The 27,636-nt window shown below is 53.7% G+C and overlaps 1 protein-coding gene across 2 annotated transcripts in view; it reads left to right on the top strand.

Moving 5' to 3' along the window:
* Window positions 1–26,355, top strand: part of SMC1A (structural maintenance of chromosomes 1A) — a 40,370-nt gene extending 14,015 nt beyond the window's left edge. Inside the window, exons 12-25 of one of the 2 annotated variants that reach the window (XM_066208935.1) lie at window positions 549–728; window positions 1,683–1,829; window positions 4,763–4,900; window positions 5,704–5,820; window positions 7,485–7,591; window positions 8,786–8,927; window positions 10,064–10,209; window positions 11,636–11,789; window positions 12,782–12,892; window positions 15,076–15,232; window positions 16,056–16,210; window positions 17,619–17,770; window positions 22,037–22,106; window positions 23,249–26,355. In XM_066208935.1, the coding sequence (XP_066065032.1) occupies window positions 549–728; window positions 1,683–1,829; window positions 4,763–4,900; window positions 5,704–5,820; window positions 7,485–7,591; window positions 8,786–8,927; window positions 10,064–10,209; window positions 11,636–11,789; window positions 12,782–12,892; window positions 15,076–15,232; window positions 16,056–16,210; window positions 17,619–17,770; window positions 22,037–22,106; window positions 23,249–23,449 (1,977 nt within the window). In that variant the 3' untranslated portion in view covers window positions 23,450–26,355. Of the gene's footprint in view, window positions 1–548; window positions 729–1,682; window positions 1,830–4,762; window positions 4,901–5,703; window positions 5,821–7,484; window positions 7,592–8,785; window positions 8,928–10,063; window positions 10,210–11,635; window positions 11,790–12,781; window positions 12,893–15,075; window positions 15,233–15,480; window positions 15,555–16,055; window positions 16,211–17,618; window positions 17,771–22,036; window positions 22,107–23,248 lie in introns of those variants that run through there. The other variant, XM_066208936.1, reaches the window with a different exon arrangement.
* The last annotated feature ends 1,281 nt before the right edge of the window (window positions 26,356–27,636 follow it).

Raw genomic sequence — 27,636 nt, 5'->3', positions numbered from 1 at the left:
ACGGACGAGAAGCTGCGGGGGGCGGTTTGGGTGCCCGATTTTATGTTTCTAACCCAAATTCTGGGTTTCTAACCCTCAATTTTGGGATTTAACCCCCAATTTTGTGTTTCTATCCCCCATTTTTGTGTTCCTAACCCCCAGTTTTGGGATTTACCCCTAGTTTTGGGTTTCTAACTCCCAGTTTTGGGTTTCTAACCCCCAATTTTGTGTTTCTATCCACCAGTTTTGTGTTCCTGACCCCCAATTTTGGGATTTCAGGTTAAACCCACGGACGAGAAGCTGCGTGGGAAACTCGAGCGCCCATTTTTGGATTTCTAACCCCCCACTTTTGAGTTTTTAACCCCTGAAACTTGGGATTTAACCCCCCGAAACACTGAGTTAACCCCAGCTGAAGGTTTCTAACCCCCGCGTTCGTGATTTCACGTCAAACCCACGGGCCGGAAGCTGCGAGGGGCAGTTTGGACGCCCGATTTTGCGTCTCCGACCCAAATTTTGCGTTTCCGACCCAAATTCCGGGTTCCTAACCCCCCCCAATTCTGCGGTTTCAGGTGAAGCCCACGGACGAGAAGCTGCGGGAGCTGCGCGGGGCCAAGCTGGTGATCGACGTGATCCGCTACGAGCCGCCGCACATCAAGAAGGCGCTGCAGTTCGCCTGCGGGAACGCGCTGGTCTGCGACAACGTGGAGGACGCGCGCAGGATCGCCTTCGGGGGCCACCAGAGACACAAGGTGACCCCAAAAACGGGCTGGGGACACCCCAAAACAGCCCCAGAGCCTTCGGGGGCCACCAGAGACACAAGGTGACCCCAAAAACGGGCTGGGGACACCCCAAAACAGCCCCCAGAGCCTTCGGGGGCCACCAGAGGGACAAGGTGACCCCAAAAACGGGCTGGGGACGCCCCAAAACAGCCCCAGAGCCTTCGGGGGCCACCAGAGGCACAAGGTGACCCCAAAAACAGCCCCAGAGCCTTTGGGGGCCACCAGAGACACAAAGTGACCCTAAAAACGGGCTGGGGACACCCCAAAACAGCCCCAGAGCCTTCGGGGGCCACCAGAGACACAAGGTGACCCCGAAACCCCGTGTCCCCGCAGACGGTGGCCCTGGACGGGACGCTGTTCGTGTCCCCAATGTCCCCAATGTCCCCAATGTCCCCGATGTCCCCAATGTCCCCAATGTCCCCAATGTCCCCAATGTCCCCGATGTCCCCGATTGTCACCCCGCAGACGGTGGCCCTGGACGGGACGCTGTTCGTGTCCCCAATGTCCCCGATTGTCACCCCGCAGACGGTGGCCCTGGACGGGACGCTGTTCGTGTCCCCAATGTCCCCAATGTCCCCAATGTCCCCGATTGTCACCCCGCAGACGGTGGCCCTGGACGGGACGCTGTTCGTGTCCCCAATGTCCCCAATGTCCCCGATTGTCACCCCGCAGACGGTGGCCCTGGACGGGACGCTGTTCGTGTCCCCAATGTCCCCAATGTCCCCAATGTCCCCAATGTCCCCGATTGTCACCCCGCAGACGGTGGCCCTGGACGGGACGCTGTTCGTGTCCCCAATGTCCCCAATGTCCCCAATGTCCCCAATGTCCCCGATTGTCACCCCGCAGACGGTGGCCCTGGACGGGACGCTGTTCGTGTCCCCAATGTCCCCAATGTCCCCAATGTCCCCGATTGTCACCCCGCAGACGGTGGCCCTGGACGGGACGCTGTTCCAGAAGTCGGGCGTGATCTCGGGCGGCGCCAGCGACCTCAAGGCCAAGGCGCGGCGCTGGGACGAGAAGGCCGTGGACAAGCTCAAGGAGAAGAAGGAACGGCTCACCGAGGAGCTCAAGGTGGGACCCCGGAACTGACCCTAAAAACACAAAAAATGACCCCAAAACCGGCCCAAAAACCCAAAATTGACCCTAAAACCCCAAAACTGACCCTAAAACCCAAAATTGACCCCAAAACTGACCCTAAAACCCAAAACTGACCCTAAAAACCCAAAACTGACCCTAAAAACCCAAAACTGACCGTAAAACCCCAAAACCGGCCCAAAAACCCAAAACTGACCCTAAAACCCAAAACTGACAGTAAAACCCCAAAACCGGCCCAAAAACCCAAAATTGACCCTAAAACCCAAAACTGGCCCCAAAAACTGTAAACTGACCCTAAAACCCCAAAACTGACCCTAAAAACCCAAAACTGACCCTAAAAACCCCAAATTGGCCCCAAAACTGACCCTAAAACCCCAAAACTGACCCGAAAAACTGTAAACTGACCCTAAAAACCCAAAACTGACCCTAAAACCCCAAAACTGACCCCAAAAACTGTAAACTGACCCTAAAACCCAAAACTGACCCCAAAACTGACCCTAAAAACCCCAAACTGGCCCCAAAACTGACCCCAAAACCCCAAAACTGACCCCAAAAACTGAAAACTGACCCCAAAAAACCCAAAACTGACCCCAAAACTGACCCTAAAAACCCCAAATTGGCCCCAAAACTGACCCTAAAACCCCAAACTGGCCCCAAAACTGGCCCCAAAAACCCAAAACTGACCCTAAAACCCAAAACTGGCCCCAAAACTGGCCCAAAAACCCAAAACTGACCCCAAAAACCCAAAACTGACCCCAAAACCCAAAACTGACCCCAAAACCAGCCCAAAAACCCAAAACTGACCCTAAAACCCAAAACTGACCTAAAACTGGCCCGAAAAACCCAAAACTGACCCCAAAACCGGCCCAAAAACCCAAAACTGACCCTAAAACCCAAAACTGACCTAAAACTGGCCCTAAAAACCCAAAACTGGCCCCAAAAACCCCAAACTGGCCCCAAAAACCCAAAACTGACCCTAAAAACCCAAAAACTGGCCCCAAAACCGGCCCCAAAAACCCAAAACTGACCCTAAAAACCCAAAACTGACCCTAAAAACCCAAAACTGGCCCCCAAAACCCAAAACTGGCCCCAAAACCGGCCCCAAAAACCCAAAACTGCCCCAAAAACCCAAAACTGACCCTAAAAACCCAAAACTGACCCCAAAAACCCAAAACTGGCCCCAAAACCCCAAAACTGACCCCAAAACCCAAAACTGACCCTAAAACTGGCCCCAAAAACCCAAAACTGGCCCCAAAAACCGAAAACTGACCCCAAAACCCAAAACTGACCCCAAAACCCGGCCCCAAAAACCCCAAACTGGCCCCAAAATCCCAAATTGGCCCCAAACCCCCCAACCCGCCCCCCAGACGGCCCCGAACGCCCCGAAGTGCCCCCGGGTGACCCCGAGCCGGAATCCCGTTTGCCCGGTGCAGGAGCAGACGACGCCAGGCTGCTCCCCGCCCCCATCCCCTCCAGACTCCCCTTTTTTGGTCGTTTCTTCCCTTTTTTCTCCCATTTCTTTCCCTTCCCCCCACCCCAAATTCCCGTTTTTTCCCCCTTTTTTTCCTATTTTTCCCCCAAAATTCCCGTTTCCCCCCCCATTTTTTTTCCTTTCCCCCCCAAAATTTCCCTTTTTTTTTCCTATTTTTTCCCCAAAATTCCCATTTTTTCTGTTTTTTCTTTCCCCAAATTCCCATGTTTCCCCTTTTTTCCTATTTTTTCCCAAAATTCCCATTTCCCCCCCCATTTTTTTTCCTTTCCCCCCCAAAATTCCCTTTTTTTTTCCTATTTTTTCCCCAAAATTCCCATTTTTTCTGTTTTTTCTTTCCCCAAATTCCCATTTTCCCCTTTTTTTTCCTATTTCCCCCCCAAAATTCCCTTTTTCTTTCTATTTTTCCCCCCAAATTCCCACTTTTCTCCCCTTTTTCCTATTTTTCCCCCAAAATTCCCATTTTCCCCCATTTCCTTCCCTTTTTCCCCCCAAAATTCCCATTTCTTTTCTGGTTTTTTTTCCCCCAAATTCCCATGTTTCCCCTTTTTTCCTATTTTTTTCCCAAAATTCCCATTTCCCCCCCATTTTTTTTCCTTTCCCCCCCAAAATTCCCTTTTTTTTCCTATTTTTTTCCCCAAAATTCCCATTTTTTCTGTTTTTTCTTTCCCCAAATTCCCATTTTCCCCTTTTTTTTCCTATTTCCCCCCCCCAAAATTCCCTTTTTCTTTCTATTTTTCCCCCCAAATTCCCACTTTTCCCCTTTTTCCCCTTTTTTCCCCCAAAATTCCCATTTCCCCCCCATTTCCTTCCCTTCCCCCCCCCAAAATTCCCATTTTTTTCTATTTTCCCCCCAAATTCCCATTTTCCCCTTTTTTTCCTATTTTTTCCCCCAAATTCCCATTTTTTTTCTGTTTTTTCCCCCCAAAATCCCCATTTCCCCCATTTCCTTCCCTTCTCCCCCCCAAAATTCCCATTTTTCCCTATTTTTTCCCCCAAATTCCTATTTTTCCCCTTTTTTCCTATTTTCCCCCCAAAATTCCTTTTTTCTTTCTATTTTTTCCCCCAAATTCCCACTTTTCCCCTTTTTTTTCCTATTTTTCCCCCCAAATCCCCATTTTCCCCCACTTCCTTCCTTTTCCCCCCAAAATTCCCATTTTCCCCTTTTTTCCTATTTTCCCCCCAAATTCCCCTTTTTCCCTATTTCCCCCCCAAATCCCATCCCCCGGAATTCCCGGTTTTCCCTATTTCCCCCCCAAATCCCATCCCCCGGAATTCCCGGTTTTCCCTATTTCCCCCCCAAATCCCATCCCCCGGAATTCCCGGTTTTCCCTATTTCCCCCCCAAATCCCATCCCCCGGAATTCCCGGTTTTCCGCGGCCTTTTCCCGAGTTCCCGCCTTTCCCGCCCCATCCCGCAGGAGCAGATGAAGGCCAAGCGGAAGGAGGCCGAGCTGCGGCAGGTGCAGTCCCAGGCCCACGGGCTCCAGATGCGCCTCAAATACTCCCAGAGCGACCTGGAGCAGACCAAGACCCGGCACCTGGCCCTGAACCTGCAGGTGGGACGCGGATTTGGGGCAAAATCCCGCGATTTTGGGCAAAAAAATCAGGATTTGGGGAAAAAAACAGCAACTTTGGGGGAAAAAATCTGAATTTTGGTGGGAATTTCCCCGCTAAATGTTCTCAAAGTGACCTGGAGTGATCCAAGATTCAGCACCTGCCCTCAACCTGCAGGTGGGTTGGGATTTTGGGGCAAAATCCCGCGATTTTGGGCAAAAATAGTGATTTTTGGGAGAGAATAATCTGATTTTTGGGGGAAAAATCTGGATTTTGGTGGAAATTCCCCCATGAAATGTTCCCAAAGTGACCTGGAGTTTGGTTCAGGCTCAGGGATCAGATTTTGGGATCCAGGGGTGGAATTTTGGGGTTGAAAGAGCAGATTTTGGGGTTCACTGAGGGATTTTCCCTGTGAATTTTGTGGGTTTTGATCCAAATTTTTCTCATTTTCCCGACAAAAATCCAACCTGGAGAATGAATTGGCCAATTTTGGGGTTCAAAAATCAGATTTTGGGGTTGAAAAATCAAATTTTGGGATCCAGAGAGCAGAATTTGGGGTTCAGGGAGGAATTTTGGGGTTCAAAAATCCGATTTTAGGATCCAGGGAGGAATTTTGGGATTCAAAAATCCGATTTTGGGATCCAGGGAGGAATTTTGGGATTCAAAAATCCGATTTTGGGGTCCAGGGAGGAATTTTGGGGTTCAAAAATCCAATTTTGGGGTCCAGGGAGGAATTTTGGGGTTCAAAAATCCGATTTTGGGGTCCAGGGCTGGATTTTGATCCCATTTTTTCCCGTTTTCCCAGGAAAAATCCAAACTGGAGAGTGAGCTGGCCAATTTTGGGCCTCGGATCAACGACATCAAACGGATCATCCAGGGCAGGGAGAGGGAGATGAAGGACCTGAAGGAGAAAATGAACCAGGTTTGGGGGGAGTTGGGGGATTTTGGGGAAGAAAACGGGGTTTGGGGGAGAGATTCCCCCAAATTTGGGAAAAATCCTGGATTGTAAAAAAAATTCCATCAATTTTGGGAAAAATTCCCCCAAATTTGGGGAAAATTCCCCCAAATTCGGGAAAAATTCCCCCAATTTGGGAAAAATTCCCCCAAATTCGGGAAAAATTCCCCCAATTTTGGGAAAATTCCCCCAAATTTGGGAAAAATTCCCCCAATTTGGGAAAAATTCCCCAACTTTGGGAAAAATTCCCCCAAATTCGGGAAAAATTCCCCCAATTTTGGGAAAAATTCCCCCAATTTTGGGAAAATTCCCCCAATTTGGGAAAATTCCCCCAAATTCGGGAAAAATTCCCCCAATTTTGGAAAAAAATTCCCCCAATTTTGGGAAAAATTCCCCCAAATTTGGGAAAAATTCCCCCAATTTTGGGAAAATTCCCCCAAATTTGGGAAAAAGTCCCCCAATTTTGGAAAAAAATTCCCCCAATTTTGGGAAAAATTCCCCCAAATTTGGGAAAAATTCCCCCAATTTGGGAAAAATTCCCCCAAATTTGGGAAAAAATCTCCGGTTTGAAATAGAATTCTCTGGTTTTGGGGAGAAATTCCCCCAATTTTTGGGAAGGAGAAGATGACTCAGATTTTGGGGGGAAATTTGGGGATTTGGGAAAAATTCCCGGATTTTGGGGGGGGAATTTTCTCATTTTTGGGAAAAAAAATCCTGGGATTGGGGAGAAATTTCCCAGGTTTGAGGAGAATTCCAGAGATTTAGGGAAAACAATCCCGTGGTTTTGGGGGGAAATCCCCAGTGTTTTGGGGAAGAGAAAATTACTCAGATCTGGGGGAATTTGGGGAATTTTGGGGGAATTTGGGGATTTTGGGGGAATTTGGGAATTTTGGGGGAAAATTTTGGGGGATTTGGGGGGAATTTGGGGGGAATTTTGAGGATTTTTGGGTTCTGATTTTGCCCCCCAGGTGGAGGAGGAGGTTTTTGAGGAATTCTGCCGGGAAATCGGGGATTTGGGGAATTTGAGGGGGAATTTTGGGGGGAATTTTGGTGGATTTGGTGGATTTTTGGGATTTTGGTGGATTTTTTGGGGAATTTTGGGGATTTTGGGGGGATTTTGGTGGATTTTTTGGGGAATTTTGGGGGATTTTGGTGGATGTTTGGGGGGAATTTTGGTGGATTTTGGTGGATTTTGGTGGATTTTTTGGGGGAATTTTGGTGGATTTTTTTGGGGGAATTTTGGTGGATTTTTGGGGGGAATTTTGGTGGATTTTTTGGGGAATTTTGGTGGATTTTGGTGGATGTTTTGGGGAATTTTGGTGGATTTTGGTGGATTTTTTTTGGGAATTTTGGTGGATTTTTTGGTGGATTTTTGGGGGGGAATTTTGGTGGATTTTTTGGTGGAATTTTGGTGGATTTTTTGGTGGAATTTTGGTGGATTTTTTGGGGGAATTTTGGTGGATTTTTTGGGGGAATTTTGATGGATTTTTGGGGGAATTTTGGTGGATTTTTTGGTGGATTTTTGGGGGGAATTTTGGTGGATTTTTTGGGGAATTTTGGTGGATTTTGGTGGATGTTTTTGGGAATATTTGGAACGTTAAGGATTTTGGGGTGCTGCCTCTGCCCCCCAGGTGGAGGACGAGGTGTTCGAGGAGTTCTGCCGGGAAATCGGGGTCAGGAACATCCGGGAGTTCGAGGAGGAGAAGGTGAAGAGGCAGAACGAGATCGCCAAGAAAAGGTCAGGACACCCCAAAACCCCCCCAGGGACCCCAAAAATCCCCTCAGGGACCCCAAAACACCCCCAGGGACCCCAAAAACACCCCCAGGGACCCCAAAAACACCCCCAGGGACCCCAAAAATCCCCTCAGGGACCCCAAAAATCTCCTCAGGGACCCCAAAACATCCCCAGGGACCCCAAAAACCCCCCCAGGGACCCCAAAACCCCCCCAGGGACCCCAAAAACACCCCCAGGGACCCCAAAAATCCCCTCAGGGACCCCAAAACCCCTCAGGGACCCCAAAAAACCTCCTCAGGGACCCCCAAACCCCCCCGGGGACCCCCAAGGACCCCCCAGAGACCCCAAAAACCTCCTCAAGGAGCCTCTAAACCCCCCAGGGACCCCAAAAACCCCTCAAAACCCCCCCAGGGACCCCCAAACCCTTCAGGGACCCCCAAAAAACCCCTCAAGGACCCCCCCAACCCCCCCAGAGACCCCCAAACCCTTCAGGGACCCCCCAAAAAACTCCTCAAGAAGCTCCTAAACCCCTCAGGGACCCCAAAAACCCCCCCAGGGACCCCCCAGGGACCCCCAAACCCTTCAGGGACCCCCAAAAAAAAACCCCTCAAGGAGCTCCTAAACCCCTCAGAGACCCCAAAAAATTCCTCAAGGAGCCTCTAAACCCCCCAGGGATCCCCCCAAACCCCCCCAGGGACCCCCAAACCCCCCCCAGGGACCCCCAAAACCCCCCAGGGACCCCAAAACCCCCCCCAGGGACCCCCAACCCCCCCCCAGGGACCCCCAAACCCCCCCAGGGACCCCCAAAACCCCCCAGGGACCCCCAAACCCCCCCAGGGACCCCCAAAACCCCCCAGGGACCCCCAAACCCCCCCCAGGGACCCCCAACCCCCCCCCAGGGACCCCCAAACCCCCCCAGGGACCCCCAAAACCCCCCAGGGACCCCCAAACCCCCCCCAGGGACCCCCAAACCCCCCTCAGGGTCCCCCCAGAGACCCCCAAACCCTTCAGGGACCCCAAAAACCTCCTCAAGGACCCCCCAGGGACCCCCAAACCCCCCCAGGGACCCCCCAAACCCCCCCAGGGACCCCCAAACCCCCCCAGGGACCCCCCAAACCCCCCCCAGGGACCCCCAAACCCCCCCAGGGACCCCCAAAGCCCCCCCAGCCCCCCCCCGACCCCTCCGGGCCCCCCCAGGCTGGAGTTCGAGAACCAGAAGACGCGCTTGGGGATCCAGCTGGACTTCGAGAGGAACCAGCTGAGGGAGGACCAGGAGAAGGTGCTGATGTGGGAGCAGGGCGTGCGCAAGGACGAGGCCGAGATCGAGAAGCTCAAAAAGGTTTGGGGGGATTTTTGGGGGTTTTTTGGGTTTATTTTGGGTGTTTTGCCCCCAGGAGGAGCAGAGGCCCACAGAGATCATTGGCTGGGGTGGATTTTTGGCTGTTTTTGGCTGATTTTGGGTGGATTTTTGGCTGATTTTGGCTGATTTTGGGTGGATTTTTGGCTGATTTTGGCTGATTTTGGCTGTTTTTCCCCCAGGAGGAGCAGAGGCACATGGAGATGATTGGCTGGGGTGGATTTTGGCTGATTTTGGCTGTTTTTGGGTGGTTTTGGCTGATTTTGGCTGATTTTGGCTGTTTTTGGCTGGTTTTGGCTGATTTTGGCTGTTTTTCCCCCAGGAGGAGCAGAGGCACATGAAGATCATTGGCTGGGGTGGATTTTGGCTGATTTTGGGTGGATTTTTGGGTGGTTTTGGCTGATTTTGGCTGATTTTGGCTGATTTTGGCTGATTTTGGCTGATTTTGGCTGATTTTGGCTGATTTTGGCTGGTTTTCCCCCAGGAGGAGCAGAGGCCCTCGGAGATGATTGGCTGGGGTGGATTCTGGCTGATTTTGGGTGGATTTTTGGGTGGATTTTGGCTGATTTTGGCTGGTTTTGGCTGTTTTTGGCTGATTTTGGCTGGTTTTCCCCCAGGAGGAGCAGAGGCACATGAAGATCATTGGCTGGGGTGGATTTTGGCTGATTTTGGCTGATTTTGGCTGGATTTTTGGGTGTTTTTGACTGTTTTTGGCTGATTTTGGCTGTTTTTCCTCCAGGAGGAGCAGAGGCCCTCGGAGATGATTGGCTGGGGTGGATTTTGGCTGATTTTGGGTGGATTTTTGGGTGGTTTTGGCTGATTTTGGCTGATTTGGGGTGGATTTTTGGCTGATTTTGGCTGATTTTGGCTGTTTTTCCCCCAGGAGGAGCAGAGGCCCTCGGAGATGATTGGCTGGGGTGGATTTTGGCTGATTTGGGGTGGATTTTGGGGTGGTTTTGGCTGATTTTGGCTGTTTTTCCCCAGGAGGAGCAGAGGCCCATGAAGATCATTGGCTGGGGTGGATTTTGGGTGGATTTTTGGGTGGTTTTGGCTGATTTTGGCTGATTTGGGGTGGATTTTTGGGTGGTTTTGGCTGATTTTGGCTGTTTTTCCCCCAGGAGGAGCAGAGGCACATGAAGATCATCGACGAGACCATGGCGCAGCTGCAGGACCTCAAGAACCAGCACCTGGCCAAGAAGTCGGAGGTGAACGACAAAAACCACGAGATGGACGAGATCCGCAAGAAGCTGGGCGGGGCCAACAAGTGAGGGCGGGGCCGAGGGGCGGGGCCGATGAGTGAGGGTGGGGCCAATGAGGGGCGGGGTCACGGTACAGGGCCGTTGAGGGCAGGGCCAAGGGGCGGGGCCAAGTGTGGGCAGGGCCAAAGGGGTGGGGCTAAAGGGTGTGACCCCGTGACCTTGTCCCCATGGCTGTGTCCCCAATGTCCCCAGTGTCCCCAGACCGTGTTCCCATACCCATGTCTCCATGACCGTGTCCCCATCGCCCTGACCCCATGGTTGTCCCCAATGTCCCCATGGCCGTGTCACCATGCTGTGTCCCCATGCCCATGTCCCCATGCCGTGTCCCCATGTCCTGTCTCCATTCCATGTCCCCATTCCATGTCCCTATGACCACGTCCCCATCCCAATGTCCCCACACCCATGTCCCCATGCTGTGTCCCCATCCCAATGTCCCCATGTCCTGTCCCCATTGCATGTCCCTGTGACCATGTCCCCATTCCGTGTCCCCATTCCATGTCCCCATCCCGATGTCCCCATCCCGATGTCCCCATGCCGTGTCCCCATCCCGATGTCCCCATCCCGATGTCCCCATGCCCTGTCCCCAGGCCGTGTCCCCATGCCGTGTCCCCATTCCGTGTCCCCATCCCGATGTCCCCATGCCGTGTCCCCATGCCGTGTCCCCATTCCGTGTCCCCATCCCGATGTCCCCATGCTGTGTCCCCAGGCCGTGTCCCCATTCCGTGTCCCCATCCCGATGTCCCCATCCCGATGTCCCCAGGCCGTGTCCCCATTCCGTGTCCCCATCCCGATGTCCCCATCCCGATGTCCCCATCCCGATGTCCCCAGGCCGTGTCCCCATTCCGTGTCCCCATCCCGATGTCCCCATCCCGATGTCCCCATGCCCTGTCCCCAGGCCGTGTCCCCATTCCGTGTCCCCATCCCGATGTCCCCATCCCGATGTCCCCATGCCCTGTCCCCATCCCGATGTCCCCATTCCGTGTCCCCATCCCGATGTCCCCATCCCGATGTCCCCATGCCCTGTCCCCATGCCCTGTCCCCATCCCGATGTCCCCATTCCGTGTCCCCATCCCGATGTCCCCATTCCGTGTCCCCATCCCGATGTCCCCATCCCGATGTCCCCATGCCCTGTCCCCATGCCCTGTCCCCATCCCGATGTCCCCATGCCCTGTCCCCATCCCGATGTCCCCATGCCGTGTCCCCATGCCCTGTCCCCATGCCCTGTCCCCATCCCGATGTCCCCATCCCGATGTCCCCATGCCGTGTCCCCATGCCGTGTCCCCATTCTGTGTCCCCATTCTGTGTCCCCATGCCCTGTCCCCATCCCAATGTCCCCATCCCGATGTCCCCATCCCGATGTCCCCATGCCCTGTCCCCATGCCCTGTCCCCCTAGCTGATGTCCCCGTGGCCGTCCCGTGGCTGTCCCGCAGGGAGATGACGCACCTGCAGAAGGAGGTGACGGCCATCGAGACGAAGCTGGAGCAGAAGCGCAGCGACCGCCACAACCTCCTGCAGGCCTGCAAGATGCAGGACATCCGCCTGCCGCTGGCGCGCGGCTCCATGGACGACATCAGCCAGGAGGAGGTGGGGATGTCACCCCTGGGTCACCATGGGTCACCCTGGGTCACCCGTGTCACCCTGGGTCACCCCTGAGTCACCCTGTGTCACCCCTGGGTCACCCTGGGTCACCCTGGGTCACCCGTGTCACCCTGGGTCACCCCTGGGTCACCCTGGGTCACCCTGGGTCACCCTGGGTCACCCCTGTGTCACCCCTGTGTCACCCCGTGTCACCCCGGGTCACCCCTGTGTCACCCCTGTGTCACCCTGGGTCACCCTGGGTCACCCCTGTGTCACCCCTGGGTCACCCTGTGTCACCCCGTGTCACCCCGGGTCACCCCTGTGTCACCCCTGTGTCACCCTGGGTCACCCTGGGTCACCCCTGTGTCACCCCTGGGTCACCCTGGGTCACCCTGGGTCACCCTGGGTCACCCCTGTGTCACCCTGGGTCACCCTGGGTCACCCCTGTGTCACCCCTGGGTCACCCTGTGTCACCCCGTGTCACCCCGGGTCACCCCTGTGTCACCCCTGTGTCACCCTGGGTCACCCTGGGTCACCCCTGTGTCACCCCTGGGTCACCCTGGGTCACCCTGGGTCACCCTGGGTCACCCCTGTGTCACCCCTGGGTCACCCTGGGTCACCCTGGGTCACCCTGGGTCACCCCTGTGTCACCCCTGGGTCACCCTGTGTCACCCTGTGTCACCCCGTGTCACCCTGTGTCACCCCTGTGTCACCCTGTGTCACCCCGTGTCACCCCGTGTCACCCCGTGTCACCCCGTGTCACCCCGTGTCACCCTGGGTCACCCCTGTGTCACCCTGTGTCACCCTGTGTCACCCCGTGTCACCCTGTGTCACCCCTGTGTCACCCTGTGTCACCCTGTGTCACCCCGTGTCACCCTGGGTCACCCCTGTGTCACCCTGTGTCACCCTGTGTCACCCCGTGTCACCCCGTGTCACCCCGTGTCACCCCGTGGCCCCGGTGCCCCCTGACCCCCGCCCTGTCCCCTGTGTCCCCTCAGGGCGGTGGCACGGGCGAGGAGCCCGGGGGCAGCTCCCAGCGCAGCTCCAGCCTCTACGCCCGCGAGGCGCTGATCGAGATCGACTACAGCGACCTGCCCGAGGAGCTCAAGGTGAGACGGGCCGGCGCACCTGGGCACGCGCCTGGGCACACACCTGGGCACACACCTGGGCACTCGCCTGGGCACACACCTGGGCACACACCTGGGCACACACCTGGGCACACACCTGGGCACACACCTGGGCACATGCCTGGGCACACGCCTGGGCACACGCCTGGGCACACACCTGGGCACACACCTGGGCACACACCTGGGCACACGCCTGGGCACACGCCTGGGCACACACCTGGGCACACACCTGGGCACACACCTGGGCACACACCTGGGCACACGCCTGGGCACACGCCTGGGCACACACCTGGGCACACACCTGGGCACACACCTGGGCACTCACCTGGGCCCACACCTGGGCACACACCTGGGCACACACCTGGGCACACACCTGGGCACTCACCTGGGCACACACCTGGGCACACACCTGGGCACTCGCCTGGGCACACGTCTGGGCACACACCTGGGCACACACCTGGGCACACACCTGGGCACACACCTGGGCACTCGCCTGGGCACACACCTGGGCACTCGCCTGGGCACACGCCTGGGCACGCGCCTGGGCACACACCTGGGCACACACCTGGGCACTCACCTGGGCACACACCTGGGCACACACCTGGGCACACGCCTGGGCACACGCCTGGGCACACGCCTGGGCACTCACCTGGGCACACACCTGGGCACACACCTGGGCACTCACCTGGGCCCACACCTGGGCACACACCTGGGCACTCACCTGGGCACTCACCTGGGCCCACACCTGGGCACACACCTGGGCACTCACCTGGGCACACACCTGGGCCCACACCTGGGCACACACCTGGGCACTCACCTGGGCACTCACCTGGGCACACACCTGGGCACACACCTGGGCACTCACCTGGGCCCACACCTGGGCACACACCTGGGCACTCACCTGGGCACACACCTGGGCCCACACCTGGGCACACACCTGGGCACTCACCTGGGCACACACCTGGGCACACACCTGGGCACATGCCTGGGCACACACCTGGGCACACACCTGGGCACTCACCTGGGCACACGCCTGGGCACACGCCTGGGCACTCACCTGGGCACACACCTGGGCACACGCCTGGGCACACACCTGGGCACTCACCTGGGCACATGCCTGGGCACACACCTGGGCACACACCTGGGCACACGCCTGGGCACACACCTGGGCACACACCTGGGCACATGCCTGGGCACACACCTGGGCACTCACCTGGGCACACGCCTGGGCACACGCCTGGGCACTCACCTGGGCACACACCTGGGCACTCACCTGGGCACATGCCTGGGCACACACCTGGGCACACACCTGGGCACACGCCTGGGCACACACCTGGGCACTCACCTGGGCACATGCCTGGGCACACGCCTGGGCACACACCTGGGCACACGCCTGGGCACTCACCTGGGCACACGCCTGGGCACACACCTGGGCACACACCTGGGCACTCACCTGGGCACATGCCTGGGCACACACCTGGGCACACACCTGGGCACACGCCTGGGCACTCGCCTGGGCACACGCCTGGGCACTCACCTGGGCACACCCTGTGCACCTGGGCACACACCTGGACACGCCCTGTGCACCTGGACACACACCTGGACATGCCCCAACACACCTGGGCACACCCCAGCGCACCTGGACACGCCCCCAGCACACCTGGACACACCCGGCACACCTGGACACACCTGACACACCTGGACACCCAGACACACACCTGGACGCCCCTGACACACCTGGACACGCCTCAGCACACCTGGACACACACCTGGACACCCGGACACACCTGGCCACGCCCTCATCTCACCCTGGCCACGCCCTGCCATCGGCCCCGCCCACTCTGCCCCTCCCACGTTCTGGCCCCTCCCACTGCCCGTGTCCCCCATTTCCTGCCGGCCCCTCCCATGTCCCCTGTCCCTGGGCTGTCCCTGTGGGGCCCCACCCGTGGGCGTGTCCCCTCCATGTCCCCGTGTCCCCTCACATCCCACATCCCGTGTCCCCTCCGTGTCCCCGTGTCCCCTCATGTCCTGTGTCTGTCCCCTCACATCCCCATGTCCCCTCATATCCCCGTGTTCCGTGTCCTGTGTCCCCATGGTGTCCCCACGTGTCCCCTGATGTCCCCGTGTGTCCCCACGTGTCCCCACGTGTCCCCGTGTGTCCCCAGGACGCGCAGGCGGAGGAGGAGATCCGGCAGGAGATGTCGGCGCTGCAGCAGCGGCTGACGGAGCAGCAGAGCGTCCTGCAGCGCATCGCCGCGCCCAACATGAAGGCCATGGAGAAACTGGAGAGCGTCAGGGACAAGTTCCAGGAGACCTCCGACGGTGGGACACCACGGGGACACCGCGGGGACGTGGGGGGACACCCTGGGGACACGAGGGGACACCCTGGGGACACGCGGGTGTCCAGGCCGGACCCCTCCCCTCCCTGTGCCCCCCCCACGGTGGGGACCCCAAAAACCCCGGGGGGGGACGGGCGGGTGTTCCCTCGGCCGGCCCTGATGTCCCCGGTGTCCCCTGGGTGTCTGTGACGTCCCCGTGGCTGTCCCCGACGGCCCCGGATGTGTCCCCAGAGTTCGAGGCCACCTGCGAGTGCGCCGAGAGGGCCGAGCCGGCGTGTCCTGACCCCTGACCCCGGTGTCCCCCTGACGTCCCCGATGTCCCTTGGCTGTCTGATGTCCCCGTGGCTGTCCCCTGCTGTCCCCTGGGTGTCCCCGATGTCCCCTGCTGTCCCCTGGGTGTCCCCGATGTCCCCGTGGCTGTCCCCTGCTGTCCCCTGGGTGTCCCCGATGTCCCCATGGCTGTCCCCTGTCCCCTGGGTGTCCCCAATGTCCCCATGGCTGTCGCCTGGGTGTCCCCGATGTCCCCATGGCTGTCCCCTGCTGTCCCCTGGGTGTCCCCGATGTCCCGTGGCTGTCCCCTGCTGTCCCCTGGGTGTCCCCGATGTCCCCTGCTGTCCCCTGGGTGTCCCCGATGTCCCGTGGCTGTCCCCTGCTGTCCCCTGGGTGTCCCCGATGTCCCCTGCTGTCCCCTGGGTGTCCCCGATGTCCCGTGGCTGTCCCCTGGGTGTCCCCGATGTCCCCGTGGCTGTCCCCTGCTGTCCCCTGGGCGTCTGCCGCGTCCCCGACGTCCCCGCTGGTGTCCCCAGAGTTCGAGGCGGCGCGCAAGCGCGCCAAGAAGGCCAAGCAGGCGTTTGAGCAGATGAAGAAGGAACGCTTCGACCGCTTCAACTCCTGCTTCGAGGCCGTGGCCACCAACATCGACGAGATCTACAAAGCGCTCAGCCGCAACAGCAGCGCGCAGGTACGGCACACCTGGGCAGGTAATGACACACCTAGATAGGTATGGCACACACCTGGGCAGGTACGGCACACCTGGGCAGGTACGGCACACCTAGATAGGTATGGCACACACCTGGGCAGGTACGGCACACCTAGATAGGTATGGCACACACCTGGGCAGGTACGGCACACCTGGGCAGGTAATGACACACCTAGATAGGTATGGCACACACCTGGGCAGGTACGGCACACCTGGGCAGGTACGGCACACCTAGATAGGTATGGCACACACCTGGGCAGGTACGGCACACCTAGATAGGTATGGCACACACCTGGGCAGGTACGGCACACCTGGGCAGGTACGGCACACCTGGGCACGTACGGCACACCTGGGCACGTACGGCACACCTGGGCAGGTAATGACACACCTAGATAGGTATGGCACACACCTGGGCACGTACGGCACACCTGGGCAGGTACGGCACACCTGGGCACGTACGGCACACCTGGGCAGGTAATGACACACCTAGATAGGTATGGCACACACCTGGGCACGTACGGCACACCTGGGCACGTACGGCACACCTGGGCACGTACGGCACACCTGGGCACGTACGGCACACACCTGGGCACGTACGGCACACCTGGGCAGGTACGGCACACCTGGGTGAGTGACACACCTGTATAGGGTCACACACACCTGTGCGGGGTCACACACACCTGTGCGGGGTCACACACACCTGTATGGGGGTCACACACACCTGTGTAGGGTCACACACCTGTGCGGGGTCACACACCTGTATGGGGTCACACACCTGTGTAGGGTCACACACACCTGTGTAGGGTCACACACACCTGTGTGGGGTCACACACCTGTGCGGGGTCACACACCTGTGCGGGGTCACACACACCTGTGTGGGGTCACACACCTGTGTGGGGTCACACACCTGTGCGGGGTCACACACCTGTGCGGGGTCACACACCTGTGCAGGGTCACACACACCTGTGTGGGGTCACACACCTGTGCAGGGTCACACACACCTGTATGGGGTCACACACCTGTGTAGGGTCACACACCTGTGTGGGGTCACACACCTGTGTGGGGCTGGCATTCCTGAGCTCCGAGAACCCTGAGGAGCCCCCCTTGTGTCCCCAGTGTCACCTGTGTGTCCCCAATGTCACCTGTGTGTCCCCTGTGTGTCACCTGTGTGTCACCCGTGTGTCCCCTGTGTCCCCTGTGTGTCCCCAATGTCACCTGTGTGTCCCCTGTGTGTCACCTGTGTGTCCCCTGTGTGTCACCTGTGTGTCACCTGTGTGTCACCTGTGTGTCACCCGTGTGTCACCTGTGTCACCTGTGTGTCCCCTGTGTGTCACCTGTGTGTCACCTGTGTGTCACCCGTGTGTCACCTGTGTCCCCCATGTCCCCGCAGGCGTTCCTGGGCCCCGAGAACCCCGAGGAGCCGTACCTGGACGGGATCAATTACAATTGCGTCGCCCCCGGGAAACGTTTCCGCCCCATGGACAACCTGTCCGGCGGCGAGAAAACCGTGGCCGCGCTCGCCCTGCTCTTCGCCATCCACAGGTGGGACCCAGAAAACACCTGAGGGGACCCAGAAACACCTGGGGGACCCAAAAACACCTGGGGGGACCCAAAAATACCTGGGGGGACCAAAAACATCTGGGGGAAACAAAAAACAACTGGGGGGACCCAAAAAACACCTGGGGGGACCCAGAACACCTGGGGGACCCTAAAACACCTGGGGGACCCAAAAAAACACCTGGGGGACCCAAAAACACCTGGGGGACCCAAAAATCACCTGGGGGAAACAAAAAATATCACAGGGACCCAAAAAACACCTGGGGGACCAAAAATCACCTGGGGGGACCCAAAAACACCTGGGGGGACCCCAAAAACACCTGGGGGGAAACAAAAAACATCACAGGGACCCAAAAAACACCTGGGGGGACCCCAAAAACACCTGGGGGACCCAAAAACACCTGGGGGACCCAAAAACACCTGGGGGACCCAAAAAAACACCTGGGGGACCCAAAAACACCTGGGGGACCCCAAAAAACACCTGGGGGGACCCAAAAATACCTGGGGGACCCCAAAAAACACCTGGGGGGACCCAAAAAACACAACAGGGACCCCAAAATCCCCTAAGGGACCCTAAAACCCCACAGGGACCCCAAGAAAACCCCAAAATCCCCAGGGGAAATCCCCAAAAAACTCAAAATCCCCCCCAAAACTCTAAAAACCTAAAAAAAAACCCCAAATCCTAAAACCCCCCATGGGAAATCCCAAAAAAAACCCCAAAAAATCCCAAAATCCCAAAAAAAACCCCCAAGAATCCCCAATAAAACTCCCCAAGTCCCCCCAAAAACTCTAAAAACCTCAAAAAACCCCCAAAATCCAAAACCCCCCATGGGAAATCAGAAAAAAAACCCCCAAAAACCCCAAAAACCCCTCAAAATCTCAAAAAACCCCCCAAAATCCTAAACCCTCCCATGGGAAATCCCCAAAATTCCAAAAAAATCCCAAAATCCCCCAAAAAACCCCCAAAAAATCCCAAAATCCCCAGAAAAACCCCAAAAATCCCCAATAAAACTCCCCAAATCCCCCCAAAAATCCCCCCAAAAACCCTCAAAAAAACCCCAAAATCCAAAACCCCCCATGGGAAATCCCAAAAAATCCCAAAAAAACCTAAAAAATCCCCCCAAAAAAGCCCAAAAACCTCAAAAAAACCCCCCCAAAACCTTCAAAACATCCCCCAAAATCTCAAAACCCCCCATGGGAAATCCCAAAAATCCCCAAAAAAACCCCCAAAAACCCCAAAAATCCCCCCCAAAAAACCTCAAAAAATCCCCCCAAATCCTAAAACCCCCCATGGGGAATCCCAAAAAATCCCAAAATCCCTAGAAAAACCCCCAAAACCCCCCTAAAAACCCAAAACCCTCAAAAATCCCCCCAAAAACCTTCAAAAAATCCCCCAAAATCCAAAACCCCCCATGGGAAATCCCCAAAAAACCCCCCAAAAAACCCAAAATCCCCCAAAAAACCCCCAAAATTCCCCCCAAAAAACCCAAAAACCTCAAAAAAAACCCCCAAAAACCCTCAAAAAATCCCCCCAAATCCTAAAACCCCCCATGGGAAATCCCAAAAATCCCAAAAAAATCCCAGAATTCCCAATAAAAGCCCCCAAAAATCCCCCAAAAAACTCTAAAAACCTCAAAAAAACCCCCAAAATCCAAAACCCCCATGGGAAATCCCAAAAAACCCCCCAAAAAACCCAAAATCCCCCAAAAAACCCCCAAAAAATCCCCAAATCCCCAGAAAAACCCCAAAAATCCCCAATAAAACTCCCCAAATCCCCCCCCAAAAATCCCCCAAAATCCTAAAACCCCCCATGGGAAATCCCAAAAATCCCAAAAAATCCCAAGATCCCCCAAAAAACCCCCGAAATCCCCCCCAAAAAACCCCAGAAACCTCAAAAAATCCCCCCAAATCCTAAAACCCCCCATGGGAAATCCCAAAAAAACCCCCAAAAAATCCCAAAATCCCCCAAAAAACCCCCAAAATTCCCCCCAAAAAGCCCAAAAACCTCAAAAAAACCCCCCAAAAACCTTCAAAACATCCCCCAAAATCTCAAAACCCCCCATGGGAAATCCCAAAAATCCCCAAAAAAAACCCCAAAAAACCCCAAAAATCCCCCCCAAAAAACCTCAAAAAATCCCCCCAAATCCTAAAACCCCCCCATGGGAAATCCCAAAAAAATCCCAAAATCCCTAGAAAAACCCCCAAAACCCCCCTAAAAACCCTCAAAAATCCCCCAAAAAACCTCAAAAAATCCCCCAAAATCCTAAAACCCCCCCATGGGAAATCCCAAAAATCCCCCCAAAAATTCCCAAAATAACCAAATCCCAAAAAAACCCCCCAAAATTCCCCCAAAAAACTCTAAAAACCTCAAAAAATCCCCAAAATCCAAAACCCCCCATGGGAAATCCCAAAAAACCCCAAAAAAAACCCCCCAAATCCCCCAAAAAACCCCCAAAAAATCCCAAAATCCCCCAAAAAACCCCCAAATCCCCCCAAAACCTCTAAAAACCTCAAAAAATCCCCCAAAATCCTAAAACCCCCCATGGGAAATCCCAAAAAACCCCCAAAAAACCCCAAAATTCCCAAATCCCAAAAAAAACCCCCAAAATCCCCCCAAAAAACTCTAAAAACCTCAAAAAATCCCCAAAATCCAAAACCCCCCCCCATGGGAAATCCCAAAAATCCCCAAAAAAATCCCAAAATCCCCAATAAAACCCAAAAAATCCCCCCAAAAAACTCTAAAAACCTCTAAAAAATCCCCCAAAATCCAACACCCCCATGGGAAATCCCAAAAAACCCCCCAAAAAACCCAAAATCCCCCAAAAAACCCCCAAAATTCCCCCCAAAAAACCCAAAAACCTCAAAAAAAACCCCCCAAAAACCTTCAAAACATCCCCCAAAATCTCAAAACCCCCCATGGGAAATCCCAAAAATCCCCAAAAAAACCCCAAAAAACCCCAAAAATCCCCCCCAAAAAACCTCAAAAAATCCCCCCAAATCCTAAAACCCCCCATGGGAAATCCCAAAAATCCCAAAAAAATCCCAGAATTCCCAATAAAAGCCCCCAAAAATCCCCCAAAAAACTCTAAAAACCTCAAAAAAACCCCAAAATCCTAAACCCTCCCATGGGAAATCCCCAAAATCCCAAAAAAATCCCAAAATCCCCCAAAAAACCCCCAAAATCCCCCCCAAAAAACCCCAAAAACCTCAAAAAAATCCCCCAAAATCCTAAAACCCCCCATGGGAAATCCCTAAAATCCTAAAAAAACCCCCCAAATCCCCCAAAAAACCCCCAAAAAATCCCCAAATCCCCAGAAAAACTCCAAAAATCCCCAATAAAACTCCCCAAATCCCCCCCAAAAAATCCCCCAAAATCCTAAAACCCCCCATGGGAAATCCCAAAAATCCCCAAAAAAACCCCCCAAATCCCCCAAAAAACCCCCAAAAAATCCCCAAATCCCCAGAAAAACCCCCAAAATCCCCAATAAAACTCCCCAAATCCCCCCAAAAAACCCCCCAAAAACCCTCAGAAAATCCCCCAAAATCCAAAACCCCCCATGGGAAATCCCAAAAATCCCCAAAAAATCCCAAAATCCCCAGAAAAACCCCAAAATCCCCCAAAAAACCCCAAAAATTCCCCCCAAAAAACCCAAAAACCTCAAAAAAAACCCCCAAAAACCCTCAAAAAATCCCCCCAAATCCTAAAACCCCCCATGGGAAATCCCAAAAATCCCCAAAAAAACCCCCCAAATCCCCCAAAAAACCCCCAAAAAATCCCCAAATCCCCAGAAAACCCCCAAAAATCCCCAATAAAACTCCCCAAATCCCCCCCAAAAAATCCCCCAAAATCCTGAAACCCCCCATGGGAAATCCCAAAAATCCCAAAAAACCCCAAAATCCTCAAAAAACCCCAAAATTCCCCCCCAAAAAACCCAAAAACCTCAAAAAAAACCCCCAAAAACCCTCAAAAAATCCCCCCAAATCCTAAAATCCCCCATGGGAAATCCCAAAAATCCCAAAAAAACCCCCAAATCCCCCAAAAAACCCCCAAAAAACCCCCAAATTCCCCCAAAACCCCCAAATCCCCCCAAAAAACCCCCCAAAAACCCTCAGAAAATCCCCCAAAATCCAATACCCCCCCATGGGAAATCCCAAAAAATCCCCAAATCCCCCCAAACCCCCCCAAAAACCCCCCCGGGTGGGGGCGGGGCCGCCCCAGTTCGGGGGTCTCAGCCCAGTTCGCCCCCCCAGTTACAAACCGGCGCCGTTCTTCGTGCTGGACGAGATCGACGCCGCCCTGGACAACACCAACATCGGCAAGGTGAGACCTCGGGGGGCTCCTCCCGCTTTGGGGGGACCCCGGGACGGTTTGGGGGGTCTGGGGGTGTCACCCCAACCTCCCCCAGCCCCATTTCACCCCCAACACCCCAAATTTTGGGGTTTCTCACCCCAATTTTTGGGGTTTCCCACCCCATTTTGGGGGTCCCACATCCAGTTTTTGGGGTCCCAAACCCATTTCGGGGGGCTCCTCCCGCTTTGGGGGGACCCCTGTGTGATTTGGGGGTCTGGGGGTGTCACCCCAACCTCCCCCAGCCCCATTTCACCCCCAACACCCCAAATTTTGGGGTTTCTCACCCCAGTTTTGGGGGTTTCTCGCCCCAATTTTGGGATTTCTCGCCCCATTTTGGGGGTCCCACATCCAGTTTTTGGGGTCCCATATGCATTTTTGGGGTCCCAAACCCATTTTTGGGGCTCCTCCCGGTTTTGGGGGACCCCGGGATGGTTTGGGGGTCTGGGGGTGTCACCCCAACCTCCCCCAGCCCCGAATTTTGGGGTTCTCCACCCCAATTTTGGGGTTTCTCGCCCCAATTTTGGGGGTCCCACACCAAATTTTGGGGTCCCATATGCATTTTTGGGGCACCCTCCCCTTTTTGGGGGGCTCCTCCCAAGTTTGGGGTGACCCTTGGATGGTTTGGGGGTCTGGGGGTGTCACCCCAACCTCCCCCAGCCCCATTTCACCCCCCAACACCCCGATTTTGGGGTTCTCCACCCCATTTCTGGGGTGCCAAACCCGTTTTTGGGGTGCCAAAACCATTTTTCGGGATGCCAAGTCCATTTTTGGGGTGCCCAGCCGGTTTTTGGGGGTGCCAAGTCCATTTTTGGGGTGCCAGGTCCATTTTTGGGGTGCCCGGTCCATTTTTGGGGTGCCCAGCCGGTTTTTGGGGCACCAAGTCCATTTTTTGGGGCGCCAGGTCAGTTTTTTTGGGGGTGCCAAGTCCATTTTTGGGGCTCCTCACCCCATTTTTTGGGGTGCCAGACCCATTTTTGGGATGCCCACCCCATTTTTTGGGGTGCCAGACCCATTTTTGGGATGCCCACCCCATTTTTTGGGGTGCCAGACCCATTTTTGGGATGCCCACCCCCATTTTTTGGGGTGCCAATCCCGTTTTTTGGGGTCCCCAGGTGGCCAACTACATCAAGGAGCAGTCGGCCGCCAACTTCCAGGCCATCGTCATCTCCCTCAAGGAGGAGTTTTACACCAAGGCCCAGAGCCTGATCGGCGTCTACCCCGAGGTACCAAAAACGCCCCGAAACACCTTGAAACGGCCAAAAACGGCCCAAAACCAGCCCAAAAACACCCTGAAACGGCCAAAAACACCCTGAAACAGCCCAAAACACCCTGAAACAGCCCAAAACCACCCTGAAACGGCCCAAAACACCCCAAAAACAGCCCAAAAACACCCTGAAACAGCATAAACCACCCTGAAACGGCCAAAAACACCCTGAAACGGCCAAAACCACCCCAAAAATACCCTGAAACAGCCCAAAATAACCTGAAACAGCCAAAAACACCCTGAAACGGCCAAAAACACCCTGAAACGGCCAAAACCACCCCAAAAACACCCTGAAACAGCCCAAAAACACCCCAAAAACAGCCCAAAAACACCCTGAAACAGCCCAAAACACCCCAAAAACACCCTGAAACAGCATAAACCACCCTGAAACAGCCCAAAACACCCTGAAACGGCCCAAAAATACCCTGAAACAGCCAAAAACACCCTGAAACGGCCAAAAACACCCTGAAACAGCCCAAAAATACCCTGAAACGGCCAAAAACACCCTGAAACAGCCCAAAACACCCTGAAACAGCCCAAAAATACCCTGAAACGGCCCAAAAATACCCTGAAACGGACAAAAACACCCTGAAACAGCCCAAAACACCCTGAAACGGCCAAAAACACCCTGAAACGGCCCAAAAATACCCTGAAAAAGCCCAAAAACACCCTGAAATGGCCAAAACCACCCCAAAACCAGCCCAAAAACACTCTGAAACAGCCAAAAACACCCCGAAACAGCCAAAAACACCCCGAAACAGCCAAAAACAGCCCAAAAACACCCTTAAACGGCCAAAAACACCCTGAAACAGCCCAAAAATACCCTGAAATGGCCCAAAAATACCCTGAAACGGACAAAAACACCCTGAAACAGCCCAAAACACCCTGAAACAGCCCAAAACACCCCAAAAACACCCTGAAACAGCCCAAAACCCCCCCAAAACACCCTGAAACAGCCCAAAACACACTGAAACAGCCAAAAACACCCTGAAACAGCCCAAAAACACCCCAAAAACACCCTGAAACAGCCCAAAAACACCCTGAAACGGCCAGAAACGTCCCCAAAACACCCTGAAACAGCCAAAACCACCCTGAAATGGCCCAAAACCACCCCAAAAACAGCCCAAAAACACCCTGAAACAGCCCAAAACAGCCCAAAATAACCTGAAACAGCCAAAAATACCCTGAAATGGCCAAAACCACCCCAAAACCACCCTGAAACAGCCAAAAACAGCCCAAAAACACCCCAAAGCAGCCAAAAACACCCTGAAACAGCCAAAAACACCCAGAAACAGCCAAAAATACCCCTGAAACATCCCAAAATACCCCTGGAGCATCAGAAAACACCCCAAAATGCCCCTGAAACGTCCCAAAATGCCCCTGAAACATCCCCAAAACACCCAAAGCTGCCCCGAAACACCCGTAAAACATTAAAAAAATCCCTCTGGAACATGAAAAAACACCCCAAACAAACCCCGGAATGGCAAAAAAATCCCCCCAAAAGAGCCCTGAGCCACCCCAAAAGCCACAAACCCGCCCCAAAGCCCCTGCAACAACCCCTGGAACACCCCAAAATACACCTGCAACACCCAACCACGCCCCAAAACGCCCCTGAAGTGCCAAAAGCGGCGCAAAACTGCCCCAAACCCCCCCTGAAACATCCAAAACCGCCCGAAACGCCCCCAAAATCCTCCCCAGAATCCTCGAATATCCCCAAAATGCCCTAAAGTACAAAAAAAACTCCTCCAGGAATAGTTCAGATAGCCCCAAAATCTCTAAAAACCCCCAAAATCACCAAAATCAGCCCCCGAAATACCCTGAAATAGTCACCGGAAACCTCAAAGAGCCTCAAATCAACCCCCAGATACCCTCAGCCACCCCAAAATACTCCAAAACGTCCCCCAAAATACTCTCAAATACCCCAAAGTAACAAAAAAACCCCTAAATACCCCAAAATCACCCAAAAAAACTCCTCAAATATCCCCAAAACCCTAAAATAGCCCAAAAGTGTCGCCAAAAACGTTTCAAATAACGAAAAAAATCCCCCAAAATGCCTCAAAATAGCCCCAAAGTAACAAAAAAACCCCAAATACCCCAAAATCACCAAAAAAATCTCCTCAAATATCCCCAAAACCCTAAAATAGCCCAAAAGTGTCGCCAAAAACATTTTAAATAACGAAAAAAATCCCTCAAAATGCCTCAAAATAGCCCCAAAGTAACAAAAAACCCCTAAATACCCCAAAATCACCCCAAAAAAATCCTCAAATGCCCCCAAAACCCTAAAATAGCCCCAAAAAATCTCTCAACCCAAAATAAGCCAAAAAAAATCCCCCCAAATGCCTCAAATACCCACGAACATCCCGAAAATAACCCCAAAAATACCTGAAATCCCCCCAAAATAAGCTCAAAAAATCCCCAAACCCCAAAAATATCCCCCAAAATATCTGAAATAATAAAAATAATAAGATAAGCCAAAAAAATCCCCCCAAAACCCCCTCAAATAACCCAAAATAACCCAAAAATGCCTGAAATCCCCCCCAAAAAACCCAAAATGCCCCAAAATATCCCCAAAACCATCTCAAAAAACCCAAAATAACCCAAAAATGCCTGAAATCCCCCAAAAAATCCAAAATGCCCCAAAATATCTCTCAAAATATCCCAAAAAAACCCAAAATAACCCAAAAATGCCTGAAATCCCCCCAAAATACCCCAAAATATCCCCAAAACCATCTCAAATAACCCAAAATAACCCAAAAATGCCTGAAATTCCCCAAAAAACCCAAAATGCCCCAAAATATCCCCAAAACCATCTCAAATAACCCAAAATAACCCAAAAATGCCTGAAATCCCCCAAAAAACCCAAAATGCCCCAAAATATCCCCAAAACCATCTCAAATAACCCAAAATAACCCAAAAATGCCTGAAATCCCCCAAAAAACCACCCCAAAAATGCCCCAAAATATCCCAAAAAACCCCAAAATAACCCAAAAAATGCCTGAAATCCCCCAAAAAATCCAAAATGCCCCAAAATATCCCTCAAAATATCCCAAAAAACCCAAAATAACCCAAAAATGCCTGAAATCCCCCCAAAATACCCCAAAATATCCCCAAAACCATCTCAAATAACCCAAAATAACCCAAAAAATGCCTGAAATCCCCCAAAAAAACCCAAAATGCCCCAAAATATCCCTCAAAATATCCCAAAAAAACCCAAAATAACCCAAAAATGCCTGAAATCCCCCAAAAAAATCCAAAATGCCCCAAAATATCCCCCAAAATATCCCAAAAAACCCAAAATAACCCAAAAAATTGAGGGGCTGTTGGGGGAGGGGGGGATGGGGAAATGATTGGGGGGGGCAGGAATACCCGGGGGGGGTCTCAAAAAACCCAAAAAACCCAAAATTTGGGAGGAAAGGTCTAAAAAAACCCCCCAAAAATCCAAAAAAAAACCCAAAATTGGGAGGGAGGGTCTCAAAAAAACCTGAAAAAAACCCAAAAAACACCAAAATTTGGGAGGAAAGGTCTCAAAAAAACCCCAAAAACCAAAATAAAAACTCCGAAAATCCCAAAATTGGGAGGGAAGGTCACAAAAAAACCCGAAAAAAACCCCAAATGGGGATTGAGGGTCTCAAAAAATTAAAAAAAAAATTAAAAAAAAAAAAATTTGGGAGGGAGGGTCTCAAAAAAATCAAAAAAAAACCCAAAAAAAAACCCCAAAATTGGGAGGGAGGGTCTGAAAAAATCCCAAAAAAACTCAAATAAAACCAAAATTGAGAAGGGAGGTTCTCAAAAAATCTCCCAAAAATCCCCAAAATTGGGACGGAGGGTCCGAAAAAAACCCCCAAAAAAACCCAAATTTGGGAGGGAGGGTCTGAAAAACTCCAAAAAAATCCAAAAATTGGGAGGGAGGGTCTCAAAAAATAAAAAAAAAATCAAAATACCCCCAAAATTGGGAGGAAAGGGCTCAAAAAATCCTCAAAAAACTCCAAAAAAACCCCAAATTTGGGAGGGAGGGTCTCAAAAAGTCCCAAAAAAAACCCCAAAAAAACCCCAAAAAAAACCCAAAATTGGGAGGGAGGGGTCCGAAAAAATCCAAAAATCCCCCAAAAAGCCCCAAAATCGGGTTTTTTGAGACCCTCCCCCCGAGTCCCCCCAGCCCCGAGGTGGGCGGGGTTTGTGGGGGAGGGGGCGTGTCCGAGGCCGGGCCCTGACCCCGCCCCCCCTCTCTGTGTCCCC

Source organism: Chamaea fasciata, unplaced genomic scaffold, assembly GCF_029207755.1.
Source record: "Chamaea fasciata isolate MVZ Bird 193981 ecotype frontalis unplaced genomic scaffold, bChaFas1.0.hap1 SCAF_540, whole genome shotgun sequence".
Classification (NCBI taxonomy): Eukaryota; Metazoa; Chordata; class Aves; order Passeriformes; family Sylviidae; genus Chamaea; species Chamaea fasciata.
Note: the sequence above shows the minus strand (reverse complement) of the source record. Positions and strands in the feature narration are given on the sequence as shown.